The sequence below is a fragment of the Echiichthys vipera genome (assembly GCF_963691815.1).
Source record: "Echiichthys vipera genome assembly, chromosome: 16".
Taxonomy (NCBI): Eukaryota; Metazoa; Chordata; class Actinopteri; order Perciformes; family Trachinidae; genus Echiichthys; species Echiichthys vipera.
In genome coordinates, this window is record NC_139841.1 from 15,156,450 (window position 1) to 15,176,243 (window position 19,794).

The following is a 19,794-nucleotide window of genomic DNA, read 5'->3' on the forward strand; positions in this document are numbered from 1 at the left end:
ATACAAGACCACAGCATGCTGTTTACATATATAAAAAAAACTTATTTTATTTCAGGCTTTTGTTTATGTTGCTGTAACCGACTCCTACACAGGTCATCAGGACCTTGTCCCCTCCTTTCCTTTCGTCTTCTGAAGGCTTCTGAACTTCTATCTTGAACATGATCTGGAAGAAATCTCTAATGTGTCTGAGGAACTCGATCCTGGAGAGACAGAGAGGGGGAAGAAAGTTAATAGGAGACGAAATTTCAGTTTCATTTTTATGAGAGGCGTTCACCCAATGCTGGGTGAAATATAGTCCAACTGTCAAATAATATGAGTTGTAGTACAGTGTCCTGGGTCTAATCCATTATGGTCTGCCTTGAGTGACGTAGGTTAAGGTCAAAAGGTCTCTCACGCACATTGCCTTCAATTCCTAAAGTGGCCATATTGTAAAAAGTGAGATTTCCATGTCTTTTTTAAATTATAAAGCAGGTCAAGGTGTCAAGGAAGGAGCATATTTTTCAACTGGCTGAAATTCATCTGACGGCCTATTACCAGCAGGTGAGGGGGGGAGCACTAGTTGCAGGCACGGAGTGACATGGAGCTGGCTGAGAATTGCTAGTTTCCGTTAAGTTTCCAGCTAATGTTAGCCTTGTTAGCAAGGTGCAGCTGAACAGCCGAAGACATTTTAAGGCGACCAGTGTTAGAATCATTTTATGGTGAAGTGAAAACACACTGTGAAAGGGTCAAACTCCTCTACCCTGCCGTAGCATGACCTGTCAAAATTTACAATTAACATTGTGCTGTATTAAAGACTTTAAATTAGCTATTGAGTCTATAAACTCATTTACTGAAGTAATAAATCAAGTGAGAAGTAGGGCAACGTCCTCATTGACCTCTAAACAACTGGACTTCTTTTTACAACCAGTGGAGTCGGCCCTGCTGGACATTAAAGAGAATTAAGTTTAAGGCACTTCCACTTCACTTCAATTAAACCAACTTACAGAAACAAAATATAATCAAACATCTAAACTTAATTTTATTGCTCTTTAGAAAAAAAAACACACACACACACATCAGCATTACCTGAGTATGGAGAGGAGTGCATTGTGATGGCACTGCCAATCTTCAGTTATCATAGTACTGTACTTGAGAGGGACACAGCACCGGTACCATGATAACTGAAAATGGACAGTTCATAGTTCACTCCTCTTTCATGTTGATGAAGATGTCCGAAATCAACTGTGTTCAATTGCTGTTCCATTTGTTAAGAGTTATTCTAGTTTTAATGCATCTCACACTTATATATATATACACATTAATATATATATTAATTTATCACACATTCACTAAGAACATAGACATTATAAAATCGCACTGACCATGTGAATGCACAGTTGGACCAAGTCTCATGAAAGTGCATGCATTCAAAAGCATAACATGTGTTGAGAAAAAAAAGTATTCTGATTATATTATTATTTTCCGTTTCTGATTCATTCAGGTTTTTTTTTGTTTTGTTTAATCAATATTTTCTTTCTCAAAAAATCTGGGTCATTATCAGCACGGTTTCCCTTTTTCTCTTACCTTTTTATAAGCAGAAGACTGAGCTGTACTTACTGCACCATGTTTATTGTGAACTGCAGCACCCAATGTACATTTGCGGCAAGAAATAACTTTTGGGTGCAAAGTTAAGAAAAAAAAAAACTTTTTCCAAACTAAAATTGATCTCCTATCTTAAAATATCTGATACTGATTCATAAAAAGGTTGATCTTTTCTGAAAGGGGATTAAATAACACGCCAACATCATACATTTTGGCGAGGGAAAAACTGGCATGGTCATTTTTAAATGGATCCCCTCACCTTTGACCTCAAAATATCAGAATGAAAATGACTCAATACTCATCTCACTGACTCTAGAGTCTGTATAATTATTGTGTTGAATTAAAAGTACATTAATAGAACAGCTTTGGGGTCAATTCTTAATTAATTTATCATTAATATTTTAATAATGCTCCAGGTCAGAGGGTTCCTGTACTATTACAGCATTCTGTCTCTCAGAACCTCCTTCATATCTGTAACTGAAATATTCTTAATTGAATCAAATCAAAAATTGAATTGAATCAGGACCTTGTGAATCGGAATCAAATTTATTCAGGAAATCAGTGGCGATACTCAGCCCTAATTTAGGTGCAGATTAGTTTAAAAAAATAAAATCCTGGTATTTCTCAGTAAAAAAAATAAACAATGAGGCTTATGTTTAAGAAACTGATGAGTGTAGTTATTGCAGACAGTGTTCATTTATTTGTCCAGCATTTCGTGCTTTGCAGTAGGACGAGAACTTTGGAATACGGTCACTTACCAAGACTGGACACGTAGAAGAATAACAAAGTGCATCTGTATAGTAACTTATAAAGAAGCCAAGGCAGGGAGCTTTGTGTGTGTGTGTGTCTCTTATTGAGTGACTGTCGCTTACGTGTATGGGGAGAGGGGTCCGAGCAGAACCTTCGACACGTCCTGTTGGCCAAGGGTCATCAAGAGCAGCGCCAGGCTTTGATTGGATGAATCGACGTAACCGCCCTAAAACAGAGAGAAGAGAGGGACCGTGCGTTACAGCAACGAAAACAACACAAAAATACGTCATGGAGGTGGACTCAGCAACCCTTGCACAGGGAATTGATTATCTCAGGTTCAACACTGATAGTCATCTACACTGGCAAAACATCGGGAGGAGCCAAGAGAGGCGTTTGTAGGCCAAATGTTTATTCGGTTCTGAACTCACAAAACATTTTAAAGCACATTTATTTACAGTTTTGTAGTGGTTTTTAGTGAGGCTGGCAGATATTGTTACCTTTAGTCTTTGTCAAAATTCCCATTTGCATTTAAAATTTTCTTTTTAAATATCTCTGAACAGTTAACACAGCGGACATGTTACCTCTTACGTTTCTCTCGTCTTTTTCTCAAATAAAGCTGCCTTTTCCTGCCTCCTCTGACCTTCTAGACCGTCGCCCTATTACTCCCCCATTTCTTTGACAAATTACATATTTAAAGGACAGAGGATCCACTCTCCGTATCCAAGTGATCACATGCCATCATAATTACTCAACAACAGCTATGTGCTGTTTACCAAGAGGCCTATTTATTTATAAATCAAATGAACATTAAGCTGGCTGTCCATTCTGTGATTGTCATTTTATAGTAAGCTACACTAAATCTGTTCTTGTACTGTGCCTCCCTTCTAACTGAGTATGCATGTGGCCCAGTCACGCAGTGTTATGGCATCGTGACAGCCCGTCAGCAGGAATACGATTCAATTACATAATCATATCACTGGAGCCACCACAGCGGAACTATGCTGCCCTTGTCTTTATTGTCAACGAGGCGGACATTTTGCCATCTGCATTCCTTCTACAGGTTGGTAAGATTCATCAAACTTGGTGTGCTGTAAAAAAATGAATTCAAACAAATACTTCATACCTTCAACTACACAACATTATGAAGAACTGCGCCTCCATCGCAACTTATTTCCACCAATTTACTCCATTAACAAGCCTCGAGAGTAGCAGTAAGATGGACTGCTGGTGGACACAAACTACATCCGTCTTAATGGTTATTACAGATATTGTTTTCTGTGTATATACTTCCTACTGTCTGGATACAGGAGTGAATAATTCATTTTTTTAAATTCCAGGACATTTTACCAAGCACACTCCATTTCCTTCAGTGGAAACTCAACAGCATTCATTAAAAAGAAAACATTTTAAAGAGGTTTTAGCCAACATCATTGATATTTCTCTAACATTTTCCACAAAGGAGAGAACACATTAAGTTGACTATTGAAAAAAGTATTGCGCCTGAGCACCTTACCTTTTGTGTTGCTTTTCTGAGCTACACAAGTTCAAACAACTTCAGTGTTCCGGCTTCCCACTTTTTGTTTAGCATACCTTCTTCAACAAGCAACGTTGTTTCAGTCCAAAATAAGCATATGTTACGCATTAACACAAGTTCTGAGAGCTAGTTTCAGGCTCTGCCTTCCAGAGAAATCACCAGTTGACAGTTGAGATCTCCGAATAGGTCAGCAGCCACCAACCAGCCTCAAGGACTTATGGAAAAGTCCCTTGAATACTCAGAGCAAGTGGCAAACCCCTTTCAAACAATTCAACTGAAAAAAAAAAACGTGGGCGCAGACAAACTCAAGCATATGACGGAATAGAATTCAAAATCCACATTCTAAAACCTTTCTTGACCAAAACTTGTAAAACACAGCAAAAGAAAATTGAATGTGTGGAATGAAAAATAAATAAAAAATAAGGAGAAATACTTATTTTGCGTTTGTAAGTTTAACAGATAAAAATGCATTTAGGCCAAAGGCTTCTTTGCCGAGGACTAATTTAACCTAATCTAAATTAACCTAACTCTGAACACTAAAACAGAAATACAGACCCCCCCACCACAACAACAACAAAGGTGAGTGAACAATATTTTTAATATCTTATCTCAAATTCCGAATGTCTTCAGGCTCGTTTTCTAACCTCTACTACGTCTTCCTTTTTACTTCCACTGGCATGGAAACATTCTGCACATGACAAAACTCTCCACAATAACATTCACACAGACAGTTAGCGTTGTCTTTTAGGTTTTTCAAAAGATCATTTTATATTAAACACTCAACAGAATCTGATCTACTCACATCAGCTCTTGTCCAGTGTTGCTGTTGCTTCCAAAAACAAAATGTCAATCATGTTGCTTTGGTTTACTACAAGAAGACTGTACTGATTAACCATTAAACAAACAGAAACGCAGGATACAGAGCGCCCATGCCCTTTAATGCGAATCCAGCTAATTTCTTTTCCTTTCTCACAAAAAAACGTAACTACTCCAGCACAAAAGACCGTTCAGATCCCAGAGTACTCTGGTGTTATCCTCTCTTCTCGGTTAGAGCAATCACGCTGTCCTACTGCTGTAGTTAAGTATTGAAATAAGCAGTTATTCAAATGCTGTTCAGTGTCTGAACGGGTAAATCTACCTGTTCTACCAGCAGCAGTTTATGAAAATAAGAACAAACTGGAGATTTTTTTTAGTCTACCACCCTCTGAGGCTGCTCAAGAGAAACATTATCTACCCACTCTGTTGCTTGGAGTTAAGAGGATGCATCCAACAATATTCCTGTTTCAGAGTTAATCAGCCCTACCCTGACCAGCTAACTGGACTCACATGGCTCCTGTGAAAGAAGGCTCAGAGGCAGATCCATGTGGAGGAAAAAAAAAAACTTAGGTCACAGTCACTGGATCTAATTACATATTCTGATGAAGTGGACTCTTTTTCCTCAATACTTCGATGTATTTGTACCTGTATGTGTTTTAGTAACAGCCAAGTTAGTAGGGCTGTCATGGAGAAGGAATTTCAGCAATGCAATATGGAGTATTAGCGCATATCCATATGGTGTGTAGATTGATGCGCGTAATGTGGAACCAAATTCCAAAAGCATGTGTTCTGGAGACACAATGCAGAGACATACTTGCATGCCGGCTTAAAGGGGCTATAGCACCTGTCTTAGTGAAAGTGAGAAAATCCCTGATCGAAATATTCGATCTGATATGAAAATCCTCTTTAGTTGCTGTCTACATTGTGGTTCTGCTAGGACTCGATGCCTTTAAGGTCCTACCTTAATTGACAGAAAAGACCCATTACTGAATAAAATCAAACTTTTCCAGTCAAACAATACCTGTGTTCTATCCTTTTTGTACCCAGATCTTCAAAAGAAATGACTATTAGTATGGTTTCGCTTGAAGACAAATCGCTGCAAGCACTCTTTGATTAAATGTAAATGTCTCATTTGTTTAAATATCATTTGGATGGGGAGGAGTGGTGGCGGCAGCTTTTTACGCAATCACGTGGCGAGTTTGGAATGAAGTAGAAAAAAAGGTATCAAATGAAGTACTCTATTGGTATCATTATCACTTAAATAGTATCTGATTTTTTAAGGATTCCCAGCCCTAGGTTCTGCCCACAAAGATTGAATTCCAGACTTGGGTCATTACCAGGGAATTCGGGTAAACAAGGGCAGCAAGTGTCATCATTACATGCTCGGACTCTAATGTGTCCTGACTGTCTGTGTCAGCTATTACCCAAAAATTTGGATTTGTCCGTGGACAGGCAGAAAACTGATTCTCTAGCTGCCGTGTGTAGGGTTATCAAGACCTGATAGAAACCTCCAGTGACACTTTAAAAGTTAAGTCGAACTTAAGCGTATGATCATAACACTGCTTTAAGGTAACGCTTAGAACTAGGGTTGGACCCAAATATTCATCTCTTCAGATATATGTTTGTCAAGTAGGTTGTTTTCAAAGTTTTCCACTTTGGGATTCAGATTTTTTTTCCCTTCAAAACTGTAGAAAGACAGAATCTTAGATGAGAACCGAGGAATGTCTGGCATTGCTACTAAGCATATAAGCTTACAAAAAATGGATCCCTCCAAATATATATCCAACAATAAATAAGCATTGGGTGTACTCTGTATACCGTTATCAGACTTGTTGGAGATGCGTAAGGGCAGGTAACCATTACACCTGCTTAAATTATGCAAATAAAACAGGGCAGGCTTGCTATTTTGAATGGCAGTTGTTTTGTAGATCGGTTAAGTGATGAAAGAGCCTTAACTATCAGAGCAAAGGAGGGAGGGACAAAATGACAGATTAAATGAACTCTCAATTATTCATTCATAATTCAAAAATAAATCTTAGCCCAGGCTGAGACAACTGAAATCCGGATCCTTTCTTTACCTAACAATCCCCCAAAAACTGCAACCCTGAATGAGTATGTACTCACTCAGTATGTACGGCCATGGTACTGTGTGTGATGGTTTTTGCAGCACTTACCCGATATACCTCCTCCAAAAGAAGATTGGCACAGTTCCTGCCGAGGTCCTCTGGTAGCATGGGGTCTCCCTGCCCCTGCGGCGTGGACGACATCTCAGCGCTGAGGAAGGAGCCATTCAGCGTCTCTGCCACCAGGGTCAGACCAAAACCTGGAGACCTGCGATAAACCAACACCAATTACTTTGAGTGTTTCTCTTAATAAGCAGAGATATGTTACACTTTACATATAGATGCACAAAGAGTGTCTCATGTCTACATATGTACAGTACTACATGGTACAAGTGTGGTTTGTCTATGTGGATTTTACATTGGGGAGGAATGAAATGTCATGAATAAAAAAATGTACAAGTGATAAACAGTGAGCAGTGAGTGATGGCCCTGTAATAACAATAATGCTGAGATACTCACTTGCCGGAGTTGGCTCCTTTCATGTGGTCGGTGTAGATGTAGATGTCTGGAATGAATTGGTTGATGACGCCCCTGGCTGACTCCACTATCCTGTTGGCCATCTGAGGAGAAACTCGAACCGAATATCTGGGTTCGGTTCTGTCAAGGAGCGTTTGATGACTCATATGACTGAATAAACAACAGTGTTTAGTTTCTGGCATTCCAGATGAGATAGATAAGACAGAGAGATTAGTCAATAGAAAAGTATTAGGCAACTATTTTGACTAATGCAAAAAACATCATGTTCGAGCTTCTCCAGTGTAAAGGGTAGAACCAGATAAGTTTTCATATACGATTTCTCAGGCATGTAATATTTTTTCTGTGTTCATGAAAATGTGTTAATAGTTTACTTTACATCTACTGTTAATTCTATAATTTTAAGGCATGTTAACTAACTTAAAGTAAGGATTTGCCTCTTAACTTTTTATTAACATTGTAAACTGAATATCTTTGGCTTTTTGACTCTTGGTCAAACCTGGCTATGGGATATTATAAGTGTGAGAATTCATTATTTTTCACTATTTCCTGGCATTACAAGATTACTCAAGAAAATATTCAGTAGATTAGACAACACAATAAAATAGTACTAACAGCTTTGTAAATTACAATTTGTATCACATTAACTTTGTTCAGAGATGAAAACAGGCCATAACTGTGAGCCAGAGAAGGATACGCCACTCCTCTGATCCTCTTGATCTTTCCTGGGTCAGTCAGCTGCACCGGCCTGATGGTCCTGCGGACAGGACAAGTGAAGACTACCTCTCCTCCCCCACCAGGCGCCATACCCCTCTTCACCACCTGAGGAAGCAGCAACAGACACAGAGAGAGAGAGAGAGAGAGAGAGAGAGAGAGAGAGAGAGAGAGAGAGAGAGAGAGAGAGAGAGAGAGTGGGACAGAGAAGGATGGCTGGATAGACGTACTTTCAAGTAGCAGCGCTGTTCAAATATACTACCTAAATGTATGACATTACACCATGCTAATCAACAGACCACCATTGTGCCCTCACCTTGAGATCAAAGCCCTCTCCATCAATGCCAAACTTCTTCATGAGAGGGAGGGCTGTGGACTTCAGCAGGTCAACCTGCAGGAGAAAGAGTGTTTAAATCCTTAAAACATGCTTCTGCGTCTTCACAGGGTTGAAAACGTCTGCAATGGATCATATCCTATCCCGGCAACAAACAGTTTCCATGACAACGTATCCAGTGTCTCTCATACTTCTGTCTGCGTTCTTGTCTGTGGTTTGTATAGACTTCATTTCACATAAATGCAGCTCCGAGCAAAAACGGCTGAAGCAGCGATGCCTGCTGTTACAACTAGAGCTGCAAAGATTAGTTGATTAATTAACTGGTCAGTTGTCAAACTATTAAATTAATCACCAACTGTTTTGATAATTAATAAATCAGTTTGAATCATTTTTTCAGGAAAAAAATGTTCAGGTTCTCTGATTTTGGTGAATATTTTCTCCTTTCTTTCTTCTTCAATGGCAGTAAACTGATTATCTTTGAGTTGTAGACAAAACAGGAAGTTTAAGGACACTATCCTTGGCTTTGGGAAACACTGAACGACATATTTCACTATTTTATAGACCAAACAACAAATTGGTTAATCGAGAAAATTAAAAAAAAAATGATAATGAAAATAATCGATAACTGAAGCCTTAGTAACACCACATCAAACATGCAAATTTACCTGAGGCAAAAATGGGTGTCACAATGAGAGAAGACTGCAATTGCAAATGTATAGCGTGAACCTCAAACTGAACACTTTAAGTGAATATACCTACTTCTGAATTGACTCAAAAACATGACTATGCCTTAGACCTATTGTGTTATCTTGAAAAACACTCTCCACCTCAGACTTGAATATACAGCCTTTAAATACACTATTATAGTTGATGTGAGCTGAAATATAATTGCATGAAATTATGTGTGCACTAGAGCACAGTGCCCATTTGGAATTGGGAGGTGTGCACTTCGCCCAGAAATCCAGTGTACTATTAACAAGACAACTTACCCTACAGAAGAAAGCTTCAGCTGCAGCCGGCGTGATGATGAACTAGATTAGCCACAATTAAAATAAGGAGAAACAACTTTCTGACATAAAAAGTAAGAGTGTGTCCTCACCGTTGGGTCAGTGGGGTCGTTGGTGACTCCCCTCAGTGTGGCCTTAAGGGGGGTCTTCATGAATGGAGCCAGCATGAGCAGGGGCTCCAGATAGTAGCCAATCGAGCGCTGCATGTTACAGTCATGCTCTACAGAGCCACCATACAACAAGCCAGGCTGGTAGAATAACACGGTACCTTGTGATTACAGACACAGGCACAGTGAGTGAGTTCATAACATAGTGGATGTTACTTTACTGTGCCACTGAACACCCCTGTAACTGAACTTTAAAATCAATGCCACATGCAAAAAGAACAAAAAATGATATGTAAACATACCAACAATCCTGTCAGTAAACAGTGATTAGATAAATCACAGACTGTGACATGGCTAAACATTACAATCATATCCTAATGAAAACACTCACCTGTTTGGTTAATCTCTATTCTGGAGCCATTGGTCACTTTGTCTAGAAGTCGGATGAAGCTGGCTTCAAAATCTGGAAAAAAAATAAATAAAAGTGAAACATCTTCCAAAAGCTAAGTTTGTGGATGCAAGTCATGTTTTCATAAATTAAAGCCAATGTTTCTTATTTAACATCAACAAGTGGGTTTGGGGCAACGCCTTTATTTTGCACTCAGCACCAAAACACACAAACAAGTGGTTTTAAGTATTCTTGCACCCACTGAACTTCATAAGATCCTCACTCACGTATGCCTAGATAAGTCACTTTTATAATGTAAGATAAAACTGTTTCAATGTTCTTAGCGTGCGCAACACTCCCGTAACTTTGAAATGTAAGATAACATTGTATTTATCTCACATTTACACTACACTCCCGTCGTTTCCCACCTCTGACGCCCAGTGATAAAAACACACTCCCAACTGCGTAACAGCTAGCACGTTAGCCGCCGAGCTAACTGCGACGCCACATGCAGCAGAGTGAAGCTGCGACTCACCGCGGAGCCCCGGGTTGTCGTCTTTACACCGTATGTTTTTGACCTTAACGCGCTTCCCGCTGAGTGTGGACAAAACTAGCCGCTGTCTGAAGAAATTGCAGCCGTCGTAGGCGAGACCCTGGCTTTCCATGTTGTTGTTATTTCTAGCCTGGCGTCAGTGGAAATCCACGTGTGTTTGGTCCAGGAAGAACGTTGGTGGGAGGCGAAGATACGGCAAGACAGGAGGGTCAAAAATATTTTTTTAGGGTACAGCGCCGCTCATAGCCACTAAATGGCGCCAGATAACCATTCATAAAACCAGCGTGGGCGTGGCTTAATCATATCTTTGAGCCTTAAAGGCACAACACGCTATCAAAATGTAAACACACGGGTTATGCGTATGGATTAAAAAAATATAATTCTTACTTTAATGGAGGCTTTTGGCATAAATTAATCCGACTATAGTGGATTGAAACATGCTTTTTAACACAATTTCTAAAACGGATTTAATCGAGTCCAAAGGTGATCTGACCTTTATATGGTAAGTGTCATTTAGATCGATAACGTCTGCAGTATTTAATTCTTTAGAAAATAAAAACGATGCTCTCTGTTGTTTTAGAAGCTGAATAGATAGAGAGGGCGTATTGGTTGTTGTACAGCCCAGTCTTCCTGCCAAATCTGCAGGGCTGTCCGCAGAGGGGATCTAGGCTCGGAAGGGATTAATCACCGCAACCTTGCCAACAAGCTTTTCCCCCTCTCTGTAACCTAGTCAATTACATAACCGTGTTATACAATAAACACATATCCAGTAAAGCGTCAATGGTCTAATCATGGGCGATGAAGTTTCTGGATAAAGACGCTTATTTCGCTCGGAGCACAGTCTCCAGAGGGGAGTGGATCTTCATCTGCCCCCCCTGCATCCACTGTGCTGTGCAGTTGTCATCTTCTTCCTGCCCCTCCTCCTCCTCCTCCTCCTCGGTGTTTCTGCAGAGAAGTACAACTCACTCAAGGTCCAGTAAGAGTCGAGGCTGGCTTCGGAAGACGCGCCCACTCTTGGTTGCGCACTTCTTGGAAAATAAAGTAAGAGTATACCCGCTTCGATCCAGTCTCGGCTGAGCATCCAGCAAGAGAAGAGGGGTTTTCATGGGAAGGTTAGGATTTTACAAAAAAGTTTCAACAAATAATCGTCCAGAGATGGTTCTTCAAAGGATTTTCCGTGCCGTGATTATGGGACCTCCGGGCTCGGGGAAAGGAACAGTGTCTGCACGCATAACCAAAACTTTTGGACTGAAACACATTTCCAGTGGGGACATTTTGAGATCCAACATCAACGCCCAAACCGGTAAGATAGCGGTGTGATCTACGGATATGATCTTAAAAACATCCACACACAGGTCGACATGTTTTATTTTTAAGAAGTCAGAGGCTGCAATTTAGGATCATTACAGGTAAGCCTGTGTTACCTGTTTACAAAAAGACACTTCTCAAATGTTATTCCCCATCATTGCATTAGAAACTGCATTTATTATGCTGGAAACACAAACGGATTATTGCACACAAAAAGACCCTTTCAGGAAGTTATACTTTTTTCTCTCTCCCTCTCTTAAACTGTGGTGTGAAAATACACACACTTTTAGGTTTGTTTTCTGTCCTGCTGTGATAAGAGCACCACTTCTTATCTGGCTGTGACATATAGGCCTACCACAGAGAGGTTTCGCACAAGAATCTGTTCTCTTCAGCCAAGGTCAAGCTGGTTTGCAGGGTTTCTGTTTTTATGTGTATACTAGAAACACTTGAAACCACCATTACTTGCTCTTTGGAAGCTGGTCCATTGTTCCTCAGTATCACCTTGAATGAAGATAAAGAGAGGTGTAAAGATAAGGAAGGCTGCCCCTTTGTTCCTTAAGAGGAGGGACTACAGATTAAGAGGTGTGTACCTGTTATGAACTACAAGGTTCACAGAAGAAGTTCGCCATCTCGTGCAGTGACTGTTGCTGTACAATCAAACTTAAGCCTTTCATCATGCACACATGCCCCCCTTACTATAATACGTTCATGAAATGTGCTGTTGAGCATCTGCCAGTCAAAGCAGTTCTTCTTATTAAACTGTGCCAGCTCCAATGATCCCGAACAGACCTGGGATCTGAACCGGCGACCTTTCACTTCCTGAGACCTCCTCTCTAACCTTCCCAGAAGTAGCTTTAGAAATACCTGTTTGGATGTGAGGATTGCATATGAACTCTGTCACAATGGTTTAGACTGACTACACTTCTAAGTAGCAAAATCCTCCTGAGTTACCACTTTGCCAATACTTACAAACACGCAACAGTTGCTTTCCAAACTTCCTGTTCTGGGTTCAGCATGCAGGCCCAAAGCATACTGGTGTGCTATCTTTCATGTTTCATATTTGCTAAACAAACAAGAAAACAAGAAAAACAGCAACTCACTCAACAGTCTGTGTATTACTGTAATAATTTAGTCTGTGTATAAGTCTACTTATCTTCGGTATTTATTTTAGTGTCAGTTTGTCCCTTTGCTCTTTTTATGGTTACATCCTAGCAGTAAATTATAGCACATTCAGCTCATTTCTGCAAGGCTGTTCAGGAAATTCCTTACACCAGCTGGACTCTGACCAATTAAAGTGGAAGTGAGAGGGGAAAAAAAGAAAATCTCACGCGGATTATCCTGTTAAAATTTCCACAAAGTAGCTTTATAGCAGAACAAATGTTTGCTTGTGCAGCTTGATTGTATGATGATACAGAGTTAGATATGCAGACCCACAATGCCAAAACTGCACCGAAATATTAAATCTGGGTGTACGTAAATATTGATACATGATTCATTTGATCGATTTAGGGGCCACAAGAGCTTACAAGACACCATTATTAAACAAAGACAGACCAGACACCATAGGAAGACGTTTAACAATACTAACAAAATAAACCGCCCTGACGTTTCTTCCAGGCTTTTGCAGTAAAAGAGGCTAACTTATAAACATTGAAAGTAAACAACCATTCCATCCGTTCAAAACATTACAGGATTTTAACCAAACATTTTGTTGAAAAAATGTCATTCTCAGCTCATCATAAAAGGGACAATATAAAATAGAATTAGATGTAGGATTCAGCATGATATTACAACATTTTACTATATGTTGGGTTATTTTTTGCTGCGTTATCCGCTCCTAACCTTGAGTAATTGTTGTGTTTTTATTGTGTGTAGTATTTCTTGTTTGGAAATGTACTTTTCTCTCTTTAAGATATTTTAAAAAATATTAATGCTAATTTGTAAATTGCTGGAAAGCACGTGCAGTGTTGTGTTATTGTATATTTTGTCTTTTTTTTAATTTTATTTTTGACAAGCACAAATAAGGAAATAAACAATTCTTGGCCAAACAGAATGTCTTTATAATAATGCACCTATTACAAACACAGATGAACTGCTAACATTTAGGTTTTGGTTTGGTTTCTGGAGAAAGTGTTCTTGATGTTTTTGGCCGGCATGCTGTGTTTTAACTATCATTTATAAAGTCAAGATTTAAGAATGCTGTTAGGAAACACTTTGTAATGAACAGCATCCTCTCTCTCTCTCTGCCTCTGTTTGTCTGTGTGTGTCAGAGCTCGGTCTGTTGATGAAGTCCTGTATTGATCAGGGTCAGCTGGTACCTGATGACGTCATGTCTCGCATCATCCTGAGTGACCTGAGGGCGATGGGCCAGAGCAGCTGGCTGCTCGACGGTATGCCTGTTACCACTGAGTCTATTATCAGTGTTGTTTGTCATGGAACTTAAAACAATTGTAAGATGGCTTTCCTCTGTGCATCTGCCTCTCTATCAGGTTTCCCTCGAACTGTATCCCAGGCAGATGCTCTGGATGACGCCTACACTGTGAACACGGTCATCAACCTAAATGTGCCTTTCCAGACCATCAAAGAGAGGCTCACCTCCCGCTGGACTCACCTTCCAAGCGGCAGAGTCTACAACATAGATTTTAACCCGCCTAAAGTCCCTGTAAGTACATCCTCTCTCGCCTACTACTCCTTCTCTGTTTCAGTTTGTGCTTTCCAGGTATTGTCAGTACAAAAACAATGTTATTATTTAATTATGCATGCCACTGTAACTCAGGTTTCAAAATCAAAAATCTTTTGAGTGAAGTTATTTCGATCAGCATCATTTCTGTGCATGTTGCATCCTGTTTCCATGACAACAGAGCTCTCAGATGTAGTCAAATACTTCATGTCGATATCAGCATGACACTGACATTACCATTTTTCTTTTGCAGTACTTTAAAAATTGTTTATCAGCAACTATAATATATGTACATATATACATACACAGTTAATAACGTGCGGTTTTGAGCGCCTGTTTCTATGAAGGGTGATTCATTCAAAGCTAACATGTGGTCACGTGCTCTCTGTGGCAGTTGTTTGCAGCACTTTCCTGCAACATTTCCTGCACAGTCTGGAGAAGTAACATAGTTAATGATTTGCTCCAATCTATCCTTCACAGTCCTGTTTGAGCGAGAACAACTTAGCAGAAACCGTGAAATAAAACCAGTCAGGTCAAGGGTTTAAAAATGCTGATATTTCTTCTGTCAGCATGTTAACTAACACGGTCTCACTGCCAAGCTCACTGGAGCACTTGGTTAAGTCAAAATGTCTGCTGTGAAACAGGCTTTTGGTTTTGGTCAGCATGTGGCTATGAATGATATAAGGTGTTCATATGTCGTGCTACTCTTTCTGTTTGAGATCATTATCAGGGAATTCACCATCTGCTGTTGTGACTTACTGTATGTTTAAACCCGAGAGATGATATCTTTAACAGGATTAAAATGCAAGAAGTGTTATCACAGAGTCACCCCTATAATTGTCTTTCAACAACTATTCAGTTTTGCTATGGTCTCACCTCTTTGTCAACTGGTTTGAAAGCAAAGATCTGTGTTTCTTTAGCGGAGTTTACATTCCAGTCCTTGTGTTGTATCTGGGTTTGGGCCGGACAAATCCTATGGTTGTGAACTAGCGCATGGAGCTTTTCTTGGGGGCGGCATTAGCTCAGTCCATAGGTGACTTGGCTGGGAACCGTAGGGTTTGCTGGTTCAAGTCCCTGTGTGGACCATGTATGGAGCGGGGACTGGTGGCTGGAGAGGTGCCAGTTCATCGCCTGGGCACTGCCGAGGTGCTGTTGAGCAAGGCACCGAACCCCCAACTGCTCGGGGGGCTGGTGACTGGCAGCCCCCTCGCTCTAACATCTCTCCTTAATGGCATGTAAAGGTCCTGTTTGTGCATGTGTGTATTTCAGGCCTGTGTGTGTAACATGATTAATAATAAGAGTGAAAAAATTAAATTTCCCCGTTGCGGGATAAATAAAGCAATTCTTCTTCTTAAGCGAGTCTATTTTAGCAGGTTTCTCACATTTTCTTCTGTTCAACATGTATTATATTTCCTCTCAGAAGGTATGGAAACAGTGAACAAAACCATCTATTTGGAGCTTGCAGAAAAAAAGTACTATTGTACTGTAGCATGTTATAGCTACAGCATGTGTGTGTTTGTTTTCTCCAGGGTTTTGATGATGTGACAGGGGAGCCTCTGGTCCAGAGGGATGATGACACACCAGAGACGGTCACACGGAGACTAAAGGCCTATGAAAACCAGACAGAGCCCGTCTTAGAGTACTACAGGTATTACAGATAAATCAAAAAATGTACACCTTAAACTACTTATGTACAGTAGATGTCGATTATATTGGACTATGTGTATTAAGGTAACCTATTTTGCAGCCCTGCACAGCGAAAATGGAACCTTGTTTGGCTACATTGACGCATGCTATCTCACTTTAGTGTACTCCACATAAATGTCTTAATATAGGTGAAAGGCTACAAGCACACACACCAACCCTTGACCTCAGGCATTCCTCACAGTTGCTTGCATGACTGAAAAATTGCTCAAGAACCACATTCCAAGAGGACAAGCTAATAAGTGCAAACACACATTTTCTCCTTATAAATGAAGATACAAACAAAAGAAATACATTTTTTGTCTTAAAAATGTACCAGAATCCATAAAATCCAGGTATAAAGCCAAGTATAATTGCTAGACTTGTGAGGCTCTGGACCCAGTTTGTACATCATCAGCGTCATAATTTCTATTTCTGGACTAATTAGACAGGAAAACATATTACCTTGTGTTTCCTCAAACCGCAGGGATGTGCTTAGCTAGTGTCCTACTTATTTTTACCACAGCGTTTAGAGAGGCTTTTCATCATTTGAAGGAAATAGAGAAAAGTACAGACTGGTAATGGAGGAGGACAAAGAGTCTTAAATATCTACATTACAATTGCTTTGATTGCTGTGATTTTTTATTTGTTGTACAAAATATCTTAAAGGTCCCATATTATGCAAAGTTTCAGGGTCATACTTTTACTTTGGGTTTCTACTAGAACATGTTTACATGCTTTAATGTTCAAAAAACACATTATTTTCCGATACTGTCTGTCTGAATATACATTTAGTCACCCTCTGTTTGAAATGCTCCGTTTTAGCGTCTGTCTCTTTAAGACCCCTCCCCAAAATGCTCAGTCTGCTCTGATTGGTCAGTGTTTCTGGGTCTTCTGTATCTGCAAGCTCGCTGTCTCCTAACCATCATTGCAGCCGGGGAATGACTCTACCAATATATAATATAGTTGTGACATCACAAACGTACAGAAGTCCTGACGGCTCGTTTAAAAGTTTCTGAATACAGGCTGTGCGTATTCCTCTATGGATTGAGCATTTTGATACTTTAACAGAATTTCTATAGCACCTTGACCTGCTTTATAATCAAAACAACATGGAAATCTCACTTCTCACAATATGGGACCTTTAAGGTAGCGCTCACAGTTGCTCTGCATGATGAAAACCGATGAATAGATCATACACATATTTTTGTAATTGCTGTGTAATATAGGAATAACAGTTCAGATGGAGACTGTAAAAATGTTACATTGTTTTTTTACTGAAATTGCTTTGAGGATAACGATGACCTGGACGAATGAGAACATTCACAGGCTTACTGTAAAAATGATTTCTGTTTTTTTGCCCTTCCAGGAGTAAAGGCGTATTAGAGATCTTCTCTGGGACAGAAACTAACAAGATCTGGCCGCACGTCGAGGCTTTCCTCCACAGAAAACTTTCCTCCATCAAACAGAAAGTTGCATAAAAAGCCCGAACAGAAAGGCACAAGAAGGGTTAAAGTTTACAGAAACCACTCTGTACGCATCGTCCAATCAGGGGCCACTTTCTTTGAGACAAGAGCAGAGCCATCTGTGTAGTAATATATTATGAATGTTCAAAGTTGAGGAGCTCATGCAGTTTATGTCAGGAAACATTAGTAAGACTGCAGATGTTGTTGGAAAAAACTCCACTGTTGCACTGTTTCCACAATGTCTCAGAATTAAGTTTGGGAAACTTTTAATCCTTTGAATTTTTACAGATCGTCTCTTTGTTTAATGCCGTGCCTTTATAAAGCTAGGAGAGGTGACCCAATCAAATATAGAGGTTACGTTCACAAGAAATATTGGATTTTAAGGTTTTCTTTATGCAATCATGACTTCTTTTCTTAGTCGATAACGGCGACACTGAAAAGAATGGACCTACATATTATTTTTTTAAATGAGAGATTCTCCTGTTTTCTCCATTGAAAATCATTTGAAAGCAATAATGCAGGGCTTTCTTTGCCTCAGCATAACACAGATGTGCATGACTGCCTTTTTGGGACTGTTTCGTATGCAGTGGGTAATTACTAAAGGGAATTGTGCCAAGCTCTACAAATGACTGTCAATTCACCGCCTTTTGCTGCTTTTGAAAATGTAACAGGTAGCTCAGTGAATGTACTTTCTAAAGACTTTTTATGAATATGGACCACAGATTGAATAATATATAAAATACCTATTATATTGAATAGTTTTAATTAAACCATCATTGTGTAAGAGCTTTTTTAAAACCACCTCTTCTTCTTGTCTTAATTGTATTGAAAATACGCCACGTTTCCATTGTTAACCAGCCGTTGCTTTTTATGACCAAGTGTATAATCTACGTAGTATACTGATATTTTCCATTTATTGTGACTTGACAACTGAAAACTTAATTAAAAATGTAATGACTTAAAACATTAGAAGCACAGTTTGTGCAGGACTATCATCTTGTTCAAAGATATACTGTAATTTGCGGTTGATCAGCAGTTCAGTCTTAAGAATGTTTTAAACGCTGAAAGCAGAAGTGTTAACTTGCCTTACAAATGTACTGTAGCCTAAAGTACGCAGTGAATGTTTCCTGAATTGTACTGTGTATATTTATTAAACACTTGAATTCAATATTTAAAAGGGCAACTCCTCTCCATAGACAACTTAAAACTGTGTCATGAGTATTTATTGCGAATCACAATAAACATATCAACTACTGACTGTATCTAGTATGTTTTTGTACACCAGAATTACAGTGGGTAACTTCCCAGTCTCTGCTTTTCAGGATGTAGCAGTGCACACTTTGCAAGCACACTTGTAAGAATGCGGGAGAAAAAAATCCTAAATTATTTTGGTTTGAAAAACATTAGACGTAGTACTAAGGGCAAGTGAAGGCAAATTATGGGCTAGTTTAATTTCTATAGTTTTGAAATTTAAGCAAACTAGAATTATACATGCATACAATATGAGATGAGCTTATGTTATCCATGTCAAATGTACTATTCATGTTTTACTATAATTTGGTCTCCGTTGTACATGGAAATTGATAGTCTGCCTGGTACTGTAAGTCTGTTTGGGCAGGAACCATTAAATGTTTATCAGAATACAGATCCATGATTTAAGTAGATTTTTGTTGTTGGGCGTAATTTTGTCCGTCTAATAAATATAACTTAGCGCGATTTAAGTTGTACATACAGTATTTTCCTGTATAAACGTTGTGATGGCCAGTTTAAGGTCATTTGAGAATCTGCACTCTACTTTCAGCCGTGCCAGCATCACTTATTGTACAGCGCAGCACATTTATTTTCATTTTTCACTGTCTCTTATAAGGCTCTCATTCTCCTCCTTTATAGCTTATCCTTTATATCCTATATGGCAAAGGCCATACAAAACATCAGAACACCCTCCCCAATTAAAGTAGTTTTCGTGTATGTAATACACAGGACCTTTAAAGATGTACTCCATAAGATTTTCATCTATTTAATTGTCTGTTAATTTATCATCTATCAAAGAGTGAGTTAAAACAATGGTGATTGATCATATGACCCACTTATGACAGAGCTTCTAATTGCCTTTTTGCCCAATATTCCAATAGCAATGTCTGTGGCGACATTCCCAGCATGATTTGTGGATTAGATGTAAAAAGGCAGCTATGTTTGTGACGCTGCTGAAAGTGGTTGGTCTGTTGGTCTAACTCCTCACTAATCGTTTTGCTGCATTCCATGGTAATTGAAAATCT

General features: G+C 39.4%; 2 protein-coding genes across 2 annotated transcripts; one reads left to right on the forward strand and one right to left on the reverse strand.

The window, feature by feature from the left end:
- Positions 1-16: 16 nt before the first annotated feature.
- Positions 17-10,552, reverse strand: rcl1 (RNA terminal phosphate cyclase-like 1). The gene is made up of 9 exons (XM_083929954.1): positions 10,364-10,552; positions 9,832-9,903; positions 9,426-9,601; positions 8,309-8,383; positions 7,976-8,100; positions 7,264-7,389; positions 6,856-7,012; positions 2,454-2,557; positions 17-200 (listed from the first exon to the last, which is right to left on the reverse strand). Exons 1-9 carry the CDS (start codon positions 10,491-10,493, stop codon positions 47-49), a joined length of 1,119 nt encoding a protein of 372 aa, XP_083786080.1. The 5' UTR covers positions 10,494-10,552; the 3' UTR covers positions 17-46.
- An 838-nt stretch (positions 10,553-11,390) lies between these two features.
- ak3 (adenylate kinase 3) lies at positions 11,391-18,744 on the forward strand. Its single transcript, XM_083929334.1, has 5 exons — positions 11,391-11,684; positions 13,960-14,079; positions 14,179-14,351; positions 15,899-16,017; positions 17,422-18,744. The coding sequence occupies exons 1-5, from the start codon at positions 11,486-11,488 to the stop codon at positions 17,531-17,533; spliced, it is 723 nt and encodes a 240-aa protein (XP_083785460.1). The 5' UTR covers positions 11,391-11,485; the 3' UTR covers positions 17,534-18,744.
- Positions 18,745-19,794: the final 1,050 nt, after the last annotated feature.

Coding starts and splice junctions, on each gene's coding strand:
- rcl1 (XM_083929954.1), bottom strand. CDS start 10,493: ATGGAAAGCCAGGGTCTCGCCTACGACGGCTGCAATTTCTTCAGACAG. Junction 8,101..8,308: donor GAGAGGGCTTTGATCTCAAG/GTGAGGGCACAA, acceptor CTGCTTCCTCAG/GTGGTGAAGAGGGGTATGGC. Junction 7,390..7,975: donor AAGAGGATCAGAGGAGTGGC/GTATCCTTCTCT, acceptor AACCGAACCCAG/ATATTCGGTTCGAGTTTCTC.
- ak3 (XM_083929334.1), top strand. CDS start 11,486: ATGGGAAGGTTAGGATTTTACAAAAAAGTTTCAACAAATAATCGTCCA. Junction 14,080..14,178: donor GAGCAGCTGGCTGCTCGACG/GTATGCCTGTTA, acceptor CCTCTCTATCAG/GTTTCCCTCGAACTGTATCC. Junction 14,352..15,898: donor TTAACCCGCCTAAAGTCCCT/GTAAGTACATCC, acceptor TGTTTTCTCCAG/GGTTTTGATGATGTGACAGG.